At 47.2% G+C, this 12,430-nt stretch overlaps 1 protein-coding gene across 12 annotated transcripts in view; it reads left to right on the top strand.

The window, feature by feature from the left end:
* TBL1X (transducin beta like 1 X-linked) overlaps nucleotides 1–12,430 on the top strand; it is a 261,662-nt gene that overhangs the window by 189,169 nt on the left and 60,063 nt on the right. For 8 of the 12 annotated variants that reach the window (XM_031660567.1, XM_031660568.1, XM_017953875.3 and 5 more), the window contains 2 exons: nucleotides 3,723–3,867; nucleotides 4,389–4,496. The exons of 1 other annotated variant lie outside the window; for it this stretch is intronic. In XM_031660567.1, the coding sequence (XP_031516427.1) occupies nucleotides 3,765–3,867; nucleotides 4,389–4,496 (211 nt within the window). In that variant the 5' untranslated portion in view covers nucleotides 3,723–3,764. Of the gene's footprint in view, nucleotides 1–3,722; nucleotides 3,868–4,387; nucleotides 4,497–12,430 lie in introns of those variants that run through there. 3 more of the 12 variants (XM_031660569.1, XM_021932418.2, XM_021932420.2) reach the window with 2 other exon arrangements.

The following is a 12,430-nucleotide window of genomic DNA, read 5'->3' as shown; positions in this document are numbered from 1 at the left end:
ATCATGGCTCACTGCAGCCTCAGCCTCCTGGGCTCAAGCAAACCTCTTGCCTTAGCCTCCTGAGTAGCTGAGACCACAGGCGTGTGCTACCACACTTGGCTAATTTTTTAATTTTTTTTTGTAGAGACGGCGTCTCCCTGTGTTGCCAAGGCTGGCCTCTAACTCCCAAGCTCAAGCAATCCTCCCATCTCAGCCTCTTAGAGTGCTGGGATTACAGTCATGAGCCATGATGCGCAGCTGGTACATTTTCAATGGTCAGGTCACCAAGCGGTGTCTGAGCCTGCACCAGTTGCCTTACTTTATAAATGGAGTTCATTTCAAACACAAAATGCTAATTTTTCCTCTAAAGAGCAGTGGTTCTTGGCCAGCTGCAGTTTTGCAATGTGGGACATTTGGCAACATGTGCAGGCATTTTGGGTTGTCACCACTGCAGGGGGGTAGGGGGAGTCCAAGGATGCTGCAGAACATCGTGCTGTGCCTGGAACAGGCTTGCTTTTTTTGTTTTTGTTTGTTTGTTTGTTTGTTTTTTGATTCTTTTTTCCCAGAGTAAAAGAGGAAAGGAGCTGGGCATGGCAAACAAGATGGGAAGCTGGGGTGTTGGCCAGGTCCTGCCAGACAGATTTCCTCTCTGTGCCTCAGTTTGCTCATCTGTAACATGCAGAGATGAGATGAGATGCTCTCCAAGATCGGTCCTTTCCAGCTACCCTCAGTGGGAGGTGGCACCGTGCCCTGCTTCCCAGGCTGACTCGTCCTTTGTAATTCTCTTTCTTTCCACGGGACTCCAGATTCATGCCAGTCCCACTAGCCCTGTTGCCCTGTTCCTAAGCCTGTCCCGAAATCCTCGGGACTAAGTGAGGCTGAAGCTATAGCGCTGTGCTCTTCCTACCTTTTTAAGAGGTTCTTGCATTTTAAAACTTCAATTTTTCAAACATTCACTGGCTTACAGAAAAAGGTAAAATAAAAAGCTGTAATTGTGAAAATGTAACTGCTCAACTTCAGCTCATGCTCCAGATCAGTGATTTTCTCTTTTAGCCAAACTTCTTTATAATTATTTCCTTTATTTTTATAATAGATTCTTCAAAATTAATTTCAAAAGTCCTTATCTACAGTCTTTCACAAATGTATGTATAGCCTAGAGAATTTTGGTAATACTTTTGTAATACATTTATATTGGGATTTGTAGCTGCCAGCCTTTTTTTTTTTTTTTTTTTTTTTTTTTTTTTTGAGAAAGGGTCTCACTTCCATTGCCCAGGCTGGAGTGCAGTGGCATGATTGCGACTCACTGCAGCCTCGACTTTCCAGGCTCAGATGATTCTCCCACCTCAGTCTCCTGAGTAGCTGGGACTACAGGCGTGCACCACCACACTCAGCTAGTTTTTTTGGGTTTGTTCGTTTGTTTGTTTTGTTTTGTTTTGTTTTCGTAGAAACAGAGTTTTGCCATGTTGCCCAGGCAGATCTCAAACTCCTGGGCTCAGGCAGTCTGCCTGCCTCGGCCTCCCAAATTACTGAGATGATAGGTGCGCACCACTGTGCCCGGCCCAAGATGTTTTTTCAGTCCATTCTTTTTGCTTCTCCTAGTAATCCTTCGTAGCAACCAGCCTTCCATTGTTCAGTCACCAGAAGTTAATGATAGAAAACCAGAGATTTCCAGCTGTGCACGATGTAGAGAGAAACCTAAACTCTGTACATTTGCTAGTGGCACTGTGTTGCCGCAGTCACTGCAGCACTCAGCATCACCAGAAGCCTGCCCAGTGCTGTAACATTCTTTAGATAGATTTTTGGTGTTGTTTTATTTTGTCTCCTTAAATAATATTTAACTTTTCCTTAGGTCATGCTATGATTTCATAGCTTATTTAGTCTCTAATATTTTCTTCTGCATGCTGTCTTTGGAGAGACTGCTCCAGAGTTCAAGCACAAATCCTAGGACAGATGTGTATTTTGACTGTCAAATTTTCATTGCAGGATGTGCAGAAGTACAGAAATGGCACCAAATTAAGCAAAGAAGATAAGAATTTTTGAATGACAAAGTTCTGGCAACTATAAAATAAAGTCTATTAAGAGTGCAAAGTGAGAGGTGGAATGACGCCAGGGCAGCTGCATTCATTATCTCTTACTGGATAACAGACGACCACACGTTTAGCAGCTTGAAAACAACACACATTCATTCTCTCACCATGGCTGCGGGTCAGGGGTGCAGGCACAGCACAGCTGGGGCCATTGCTCAGTGTCCCACAAGGTTTGGTCCAGGTGTCAGCCAGGCTGCACTCTCCTTTAAGCTTGGGGCTTTTCTTCCAAGCACAGGCTCTTGGTAGAATTCAGTTCCTGTGGCTGCAGGACTGAGACCCTCAGCTCCCTGCAGGCTGCCTGCCATTGCCTGGACAGATCACGCAATGTGGTGTTAATAATCACGAGAGAGAAGTATGGTCAACCTTGTCATATAATGTAACCTAACCTAGGGAGTGGTGCCCCATCTCCTTGACATATTCTGGAAGCAAGTGACAGATCTTGCCCATCCTCAAGGGTCAGGAGTATACCAGGGCAGGACTTTGTGGGGGTGAGGTATGTCCCTGGCGGTAACCACTACTTTGAATCCTCCTATTAAATGTAAAATATCTTCCAACTTGAACATATACTTTGCACTTTTTTCCTCTGAGCAAACAAAAACTTAATCCTCATTCAACAATGAAAGTTTTGCTGCCTGTAAAGATACTTGAAAATGTGTGATACAGACACCGAAGGCAGTTCCCAAACAGCCTAAAGATGTTTAGTGCTGGCTGGGCGTGGCGGCTGATGCCTGTAATCCCACCACTTTGGAAGTCTGAGGCAGGTGGATCCCTTGAGTTCAGAAGCTCAACACCAGCCTGGGTAACAGCAAAACTGTTCAAAGAACCAAAATAGTTGGCTGTGGTGAGGCTCAATTTTGGTCACAGTTGCTTAGGAGGCTGAAGTGAGAGGATTGCTTGAGCCCAGGAGGTGGAGGTTGCAGTAAGCCCAGATCATGCCACTGCTCCTGCAGCCATGGCAATACAGTAAGACCCTTAGTTCCCCACAAAGAAAAGAAAAAAAAAGAGACTAGGCGCAGGCTCGCTCAGAATCCCACACTTTGCGCTCGGCGGGCGGGATCACAGGTCATGGGTGGAGACCGACCCCTGGCCACCACGGGTGAAACCCCGCTCTGCTACAAAAAAATACAAACATTAGCCGGGGTGCAGTGGCTACGCCTGTAGTCCCAGCCACTCGGGAAAGCCGAGGCAGGAGGAACCCCTGAACCCAAGAGGCGCGGAGGCTGCAGTGAGCTGGTGATCAGCCATCGCGGCATCCTGAAATGGCAAATGAAACAGAGACTCTGTCTCAAAAGAAAGATGTTTAGTGTTGGTGACATCATTGACATTAATTGTGGCCTTTCTGGGGCTGCCCAGCTGTTTGGAGTGAACAGCTCTTACTGATTTATGAATTCTGGTTTGTTCATGGACAACAGAGTTCTTTCCTTGCTTGTTCCCTTTGGGCTGGTTTGCTCTTGTGTCTAACCGGGTGGTATCTAAGAAAACCAGACTGTCTTGGCTGTCTCACACAGAAGCCCCTGAACTGCCCATCCTCCCTCCCCAGATTTCTGCCTGCCTTCTGGGCACCAGAAGTCTTAGCCAGACGGATACAGCGGGTTCTGTGGTGAAACACAAATGACAGAGGTGCTCCCTGCCTTCTGTGTTCTGGTTTTCCACCAGGAGCCCTGGCCTCCTTGCAGAAACATCGAGGTGACATGTAGCATGACCGAGCTCGCTGGCGCCTCTTCATCGTGCTGCCACCGCCCTGCAGGAAGAGGGGCCATGCAGTCAGTCTTGCACCACTTTCAACGTTTACGAGGGAGAGGTACTGCGGTTCCTCATGTGGCCAGGACCGTGTGGTCACTCTTTGGGGGTGTTGACGTGGCCGCGGGTGTACTTGGTCACCTCTCCATGTGTCCAGAAAAGTGCTCAGTGTTGAATCCAGCCACGTCTGCCTGAGTGCACTTTGGGATTCCATTCCTGCCGCTTACGGGGTGCGCTGCAGATCCCTGCATGCACAGAGCTTTACTGAGCACGAAGTCAGCTGTTCGTTGCTGTGCTCTGTTGCCCCTGCTTCTGGCTGCGTTCATGTGGTTTTTGCTCAGTTCTTCCTTGGCCTTAGGAAATAGGCCAACTCTTGTTTTTTTGGAAAACATTTCACCTGGGCATGTTTGTATATCTATAATTATGGAATTTTTATGTAATCCCATAATTACAAAATATAACACAATCAGATGTTAATTACCTTCATGTGTATAATAGCATGGATATTATTTTCTTTAATCATCTCAAAAAAAAGAGAAAAATACAAGCAGGGTTTCAAAACTCTCTTCTCTTTTTGAACAGAGGGTGGCTCCCACTTCATCAACACCTCATCGCCGCGAGGTGAGGCTAAGATGAGCATAACCAGTGATGAGGTGAACTTCCTGGTGTATCGGTATCTCCAGGAGTCAGGTAAGAGGCTTGGCTTTCTGTTGGGAGGAAATTTATCTTCAGCATCTTACAAGCAGAAGGATCAACGCTTAATTCAAAACCAGGCTGTAGAAGAAGAAGAAGAGCTAAGAAGGTTCTTAGTGCTGATGGGGAGAAGAGAAGGTTCTGGAGCCGTGCCATCCCCGGGTGGAAAGAGGCAATGTGTTCTTTCTTCCCTTGACACTTCTGTGGAGATGAATCAGGCGGGAATCAAGAGCGGTTGTGGTGAATGTGGAAAGGACGGAAGCAGTGCGGGGCTCTTGGCCTCCACCTCGGCAAGGGCATGCCTGAGCTGGGGTGTGTGTTTGAATCTCTTCAGTTTTGCTCCAGAGATTTATTCAGCTCTCCAGCCTCTCCTACTCCCTACCCCCAAATGGGCTGCTAGGCCGTTTTCTAAAACTTAGGAATCGTCCTAGCATCTTCCAACATTTTTGATTACCACTGAGACATTACTTTATGGTTAGTAAGTAAACAGCCAATCACATGTATTCCTTGTTGACAGAACAGACCTTGAGCTGGGCAGTTGCCCTCCTCCGCCAGCAGAGAAGTCCGCCAGGAGGAAGCCACAGAGCCCAGGGCTTGGGTTCTGGCCTGGCTTTTAGCCTGGGTTCGTGGGATCCCTCCAATAAGTCGTTTAGTTTCTAGAGTGAAAGCTTATTTTTTACATTTTAAAACTTAGAAGATACGTAATTTAAGACTCACAAAACAACATTGGTGCGAAACGTCCTGATACCCACCTACCCTTTCAACTTCAGAAACAAACCTCTCAGGTGCATTGGAAACCCTGCCCGTGTTTGCCTCCCCGCTTCCTCGATGATAATGACCCTGGTGGGCCTGCTGGTTGTTATCTCCACGTGTTTGCTACACATAGCCGTTTTCCTAAGCAACAGACGGTGCAGGTGAATTCGTTTCCTAGGGCTGCTATAACAGCGTACCCGCAAACTGGGGTGGCTTAAAAAGAAATATGTTGTCTCCTAGTTCCTAAGGACAGAAGTCCAAGATGAAGGTGTAGGCAGGTCGGTTCCTTCTAAGGGGAAGTCGCTCCTGTGCCCCTGCCCGGCTCCTGGGGCCTTGCTGCAGTCTTTGGATTCCTTGGCTTGTAGGCACATCACCCTCGTCTCTGTGTTCAGATTTGTCCACATTTCCCTGTGGTAAAGACAGATTGCGTTCAGAATTTACCCTCCTCCAAGACAACCTCATTTTAGCTATTATTTTTGAATACGGCAATAATTACATCTGCAGTGACCCTGTTTCTAAATAATGTCACATTCTGAGGTGCACTGTTGGTGAGCACTTCAACCTGTGAATTTGTGGAGGAGGGGGCACACTTCAGCTCGTAACAGTTGGTTTGGGATCTTTTTAAGCTTCGTGTCCTTGATACGAGATTGTATATATTCTGGAACTTGATTATTTGAAAAGGAAACCCCAGTTCCTAGGCCTCCTCCTTCCAGAGATGCATGCGTTCAATTTGAGGGAAAAGCAGTCTACGATCCTCTAGGTGTGGGTTCTCTCACAGCTGGCCTGGTAGGGTAGGATGTAGGCATTGGAGCCACACAGAATGGCTTGAGCTCTGATCCTCAAACAAGTCTGAGTGAGGCCTGTTCATTAGAGCCTGGGTTTCCTTGACCAGGCAAATGTGGTCAAGTATGTCGGGCATGTAGCGCATTGTAAGTGCATGCATTCCCCATCCAAGCCTGGGTCTCTGTCCCGTGCACTCCCAGCTAGTGTTATTCATGGAAAGTACGCGTTCTTTCTGCATATATATCGGATGCCTGCGATTGGCTGTTGCCAGAACATAGTATAAGAAATTGGTATACAAAACAAAATATGTACTGCTTCACCCCTGGAAATGAGGGAAGTGATAACCGCTCTGCTAATACATCAACCTCAGTTCTTAGAGCAGCACAGGTGGTCTCCCGCCTCAGAGCTCAGAGCTTTCCAGAGGTGCCTGCAAATGGAAATCACATGTACCAAACCCTGCTTCCCCGTCGACTTGTGGCATGGAATTTGAGATTCTTTCCATTAGCAACACCTCTGCACAAGGACACGGTGAAGGCCGAAGAGACTCACAGCTCTTGTGTAAACAAGTCCCAGGCTGGAACTGTCGGGTGCGAAGGACCACGTGCTCCGTAACCTGGAGACAGCCGTGCTGCTGGCTGGTCCCCAGGGCCACGGAGCGTGAGCTTTGCTGGCTTCTTGAAATAAACACAGAAACCCCCATCCCTCCCCAGAAAGGTCGGCTTCCTTATTCAGTATTTGTTTATGAAGCTTCTGTAACTAGGCAGCTGAGAGGGAGAATCAGAGCACAACAATGCATAGACCTTGGCAAATGTCAACTTTGTGTAACATCTGTGAGCTCCATTCCTGATTCATCAGTGTCACTAAAGTATAATAACACTTCTTAGGCAGAGTTGATATTGAAGAGAGAGACATTGCACTTTCTTCAGCTCACTGTGTGCATTGTGGAACTTTTTAGAGCACCCTACAAGGTTATATTCAAAGGAAGAAGGGAGCAAAGAAATAATGTTGAAATGTTCATTCTGGGGTTTTCTGTTTGTCTCAAGTCCTAAAGTTTTGGTTAGGTCAATAGTCATTGAGCCCCCATCAAGAAAGCGTTCCTTCTCAGCCTATCGCTCTCTCCCTTCTACCTGAAATAAAAAGGAAAACATTTCCCTGATCATGGTTCCTCCTCAAGCACCTGTACTCTCATTCCTTCACCTCTCCAAACTCATTAAAAACAAGTTCTGCATCTCAGAAGATGATTCATTCCTCAACTCCCTCCAGTCTGGCTTTCTCCACTAGAAGTTGTCAGTAAATTCTGGGTTCCCAGATCCAGTGATCTTACTGCAACTGGCTTTCCTCCTTCCCTGGTCATCCCTCCTTACCTGTGTGTGACAGGAAGCGGGTGGGGGTGGGGGTGGGCAGTGAGGAAGGGAGTAGGTGTTTCCCTGCAGTGCAGCAGGACAGCTGCTTCGTAGAAGGTCTGCTCAGAACACTCAACCCCACCTTCCAGGTGCAGTGATGGACAAGTTTTTCAGAGTCACCAAGCATGTAGCCTGAGCCCTGCTTCTCTACCCTGGACCCAGCAGACCAGATGCCGTTCATCTCCTTCACCGGTGTCTCTCTTCCTCCCCTCTGCCAGTATCCATGGTGTCAGTTAGGATGCATTAGGTTGCAAGGAAGGGAATCCTCAGTGGAGCACTGATGACCTCAGATAGCAGGGAAGCAGGGTGTTGAAGAAGAATCCAAGACACATCTCTTCAGACTCGGCAAAGAACCTCAAAAACAGACGTGTTTTGTTCCTCTGCCCACAACAGGCAGAAGTCAGGTCATCTGGCTTTTAGCAAACCCCATATATTTCCCTACCTGTGTGGATTAGTGGATTTTCATTGTTGCCCTTGTTTCTTGTCCAAAGCAAGGGCTTTGCCCATCAGAAGCACTCAATGGATGTTACCCACAGGTGACATCTCATAGCAGCAGACTCATGGCAGTCTGAAAGAAGAAACTAGTCAAAGCAAGAACGTTAAGTAGTAGGGAACTTCTGCATTACCAAACTCTAGTGCCAAAATGGATTTGTTGGGTTTTGCATGAGTTCAGCAGTCTGGCTTTGACAGGTGATATGGTTTGGCTATGTCCCCACCCAAATCTCATCTTGAATTGTACCTCCCATAATTCCCACATGTCATGGAGAGGGACCCAGTGGGATGTAAATGAATCGTGGGAGCAGGTTTTCCCGTGCTGTTCTCGTGGTAAGTGAATAAGTCTCACGAGACCTGATGGTTTTATAAAGGGGAGTTCCCTTGCACACCTTCTCTTTCCTGCAGCCATGTAAGATGTGACTTTGCACCTCATTCACCTTCTGCCATGATTGTGAGGCCTCCCCAACCATGTGGAACTGTGAGTCCATTAAACCTCTTTCCTTTATAAATTACCCAGTCTCAGGTATGTCTGTGTTAGCAGCATGAGAACGGACTAATACAATACGTGAGTCCATTGGCCTCTGTCTTACGGGATCCATTGCCCGGTCACTTGTGCTATCTGGGCAGTTTTTAAGAATCACGTGGTGACCATGTGCCTTTCCCATGAGCTCATGTTACCATCCCAGGAGAAGAGAAGCAAGGGAGCGAGCCCCTATAAATGTGCACAGCCTGCACCTGCTGTAGTGAGCAGCTCCCCCAAATGCTTGGGGAATCGTGAGTTGTTCGCCCCCGCATATTTCTGAATACAGCAAGGGAAGTGGAAGTCCATTTTCCACTTAGTATGGAAAGAGAGAAAATTTGGCAAGTGAGTCCCTGTAAACATATTATTTCCTCTGGGACTTCATCCCAAAATCCAAACTATAAAGAAAACATGTTCTCCCAGACCCACATTTTTAGCATAAATTAAATAATTCACAGGAACTTGCAAAACGGTATGAGGAATACAGGGGAAGAGAACCACAGATTCAAACTGAATTTAACTGAGAAAGAGCTACCTGCAAGATAATCGGGTGATAGATTCGGGGGAAAGGAAGGTACTATGAAAAATTTTGTTTTTTGAGACTCACTCACACCGAGGGTCTCACTCTGTTGCCCCAGGCTGGAGTACAGTGGCACGATCACGGCTCACTTCAGGCTCTACCTCCCAAGCTCAAGTGATCCTCCCACCTCAGCCGCCCGAGCAGCTGGGACTACAGGCTTGTGCCACAAGAAATTATGCCCAGCTAGTTTCTTATTTTCTATTGTATTTTATTTGTAGAGACAGGGTCTCACTGTGTTGCCCAATCTGGTCTCAAATTCCTGGGTTCAATAGATCCTCCCACCCTGGCCTCATAAAGTGCTGGGATTACAGGCATGAGCCACCACATCACCTGGCCAAAAACATTTTTTAAAGGAGAAGATACGGTCTGAAGAGGAAAGAAGGAAGGAATGTATAGAGCTGGCTTGAGCATAATGAACACACGGAACAGTTCTGTCATCCTCAAAATTGCCTTGTGTCCCCTTTGTACTCAGCTCCTCTTCCACCCCCACCCTGCCCCTGGCAACCACCACTGTTCTGTCTCTAGAGTTTTGCCCTTGCAAGAATGGCATAGAGATGGCATCATACATTGTGTAGTCCAGAGAGTGTGACGTCTTTCACTCAACCTCATGCGTTTGAGATTCCTGCGTGCTGTTGTGTGCACCAGCCGTTCATTCTTGACTAGCTAAGTGGTGTTCCATTTTGAATGCTGTTTCCACGATTTGTTTATGCATCCTCACATTTGCGTTCTTTCCAGGTTTTGGTGATTCCAACATAAAGCTACAAAAAACATTTTCATACAGATCTTTTGTGTGAACGTAGGTTTTCATTTCTCTTGGGTAAATATCTAGGAGTAGGGTTAATGGGTCTTGTGATAAGTGTAGGTTTCACTTTATCAGAAACCAGTGCATTCTTTTCCATCTAAGGCAGAGGCAGGACACATCATAAACATGAGTGGTTTTATAGAGATGAGCTGAGTCACAGAGCTCCTTTGCCTGTTGCACAAGGCATATTGGAAAGTATGTAAAGGGATATTAGCCCTGGCATATATATCTGCAGGACGCTCATGGAGTGTGATTCTTCTTTGAGGATTTGCAGCTGGCCTTCTGGACTAATTTCATGAACCTGTCAGGGTCACAGTTTCCATGGGCAGACATGAATGTAACCCAGGTCGACTGAGTGACAGAGCGTCCTTGTTTGCATACCTTCCCCTCCTTAAGCGGTGCCGTTGGTCTAACCTTCTGCTTAAAAATAGAAAACTCTATACAGCCTCATCAGTCCTCCGGTGGATACACCCAGGCATCTGGGCATGGCAAAGGCCGGGCTTCCAGATAGCAGGATTCCGCAGGCTGGGCCCTATGGCAGCCGCGAAAGCTCTCTGTGCATTTGCCCACATACCTCATGGTATCAAAGTCATGAAAAACCCAGGGAAGTATTTCCCTACCTGGAGCTTTGTGACTGACGCCCACCCACCGCCAGGAACAGGCAGATGAGTAATAAAAACCATGTGATGATGGTGGTGGCGACAGTACTGAAGAAAAAGCAACACAAGTAGAAATAGAATTTCACTAACGTTGTGTCCAACACAAGGACGTTACCAAGTTCTGTGTCCATGACGGCAGCAATTTTAAACACTGTCGCTACTAAAAGGAGCTTGTCGCCATAATAAATGGTAAAAATTCACTTCTCACACACGCTGAATTCCCAGAGTGAGGAACTTCTGGCTTAGCTGTGAAGATTTAAAGACCCTAGAGGATGATTGAAAACTCCTTATTCAGTGGAACTTATGTTCTGATTTGCCCTGATTTGTAGCTGAGAGACCAATTTTTTATACATAGTTCTTGCCTCCATTAATGTCACCAAACATGGGTTATTCAGACTCAGAGTATCACTAGTTATCAAAAGTGAGCGTCTACACTCTGGGCACTCTGTTTTCCTAAAGAGCCCATTTCTGCGCACACAACTACCTGGGTAGAAGTAGGCATGCTGCTTTTGTTTACATAATGTGTCTATGGCTCTGTGTTATGTGTCATCCTTGCTCATAAGGAGGATAGTGCTATGGTCCCAACGTTTCTGTCTCCCCAATTCCTATGTTGAAATCCTAACCCCCAAGGGGATGGTATTAGGGGCTGGGACCTTAAGGAGGTGATGAAGTCATGGGGAGAGCTCCTTTGCCCCTTCCACCATGTGGGAACACAGTGAGAAGGCGCCGTCTGTGAACCAGGAAGCGGGTTCTCACCAGGCAACTCAGTCTGCCACGTGTTGATCATGGACTCTAGCCTGCAGAACTGTGAGACACACATGTTGTTTATAAGCCACCTACTCTTATGTATTTTGGTAAAGCAACATGAACAGCGTAAGATAATAGTGAAATAGTACATTCACATGCCCAGACTTTCAGGGTTGTGAATATATCTTAGTGACATTTGTCATTCATTTTGTGAAGCTTCCATGCCAAGAAAATCATTAATAAGAAAGATTTCTACCCAGTGTGGTGGCCCACGCCTGTAATCCCAGTACTTTGGGAGGTTGAGGTGGGCAGATTGCTTTGAGCCCAGGAGTTCAAGACCAGCCTGGGCAATAAATATAAAAATGAGCCAGGTGTGGTGGTTCATGTCTGTAGTCCCAGCTACTCAAGAGGCTGAGGCAGGAGGATTACCTGAGCCTGGGAGGTCAAGGCTGTGGTGAACCATGATTGTGCTATTGCACCCCAAACTGGGTGACAGAGTGAGACCTTGTCTGAAAAAAAAAAAAGAAAGAGTCTTGCTGGGTGACACACTTCACCTGCAGTGCTTCTCTCTGGTGGCGATGCCATTCAGGTGAGTTAGCGTAAGAGGAGTGCATGCAAGAGTGAGACCTCAGCGGCCTCCTCTTTCCACAACAAACCCAAGCACAGATAAAAGGCTGTGCTGAGCGCCCAACACACAGCAAGGTTATACTATCCAAAAAGAGTACCTGGCAGATGACCCAGCAAGTTCACAGCGGGTAAGCTGGTGTGGATCTTGGTTAGAGTGAGGTGGGGCGCAGGGGAAGGTTTCCTGTTCTTCAACACTTTCTACAGAAACATGAGACTGAGGGTGACGTGGTCCCCTCTGAAAAAGCACCAGGTATCTTGTGGGGGCCTGATGCTGAGGGATGGGTTGAACTCATGCCCTGTAGAAGAGAACACTGTTCAAAGGCAACCAGTCTGGATTCAAGAGGGGTCTTGGGAGCTTCAGTCCGTCCGTGGAAGAAGCACTTCCCTGAGGCTTTCCTGTGTTCCAGTGCCCTTCATATCCTAGGCCTCTGAGCAGGGTGCTGTCAGTTGAGTGGGTGGTTCCCCTCACCTCCTGCCGGCCTGGCATTTCATCATCCTCGAGTTTCTGCCAGAGTGGAGGCCGGGCTGTGTGCTGGGCTGATTCCTCCTGTTGCATCGGTGA

This window comes from Papio anubis, chromosome X (genome assembly GCF_008728515.1).
Source record: "Papio anubis isolate 15944 chromosome X, Panubis1.0, whole genome shotgun sequence".
Lineage (NCBI taxonomy): Eukaryota > Metazoa > Chordata > Mammalia > Primates > Cercopithecidae > Papio > Papio anubis.
The sequence above is the reverse complement of the archived record's forward strand: the minus strand, read 5'-3'. Positions and strand labels throughout refer to the sequence as shown.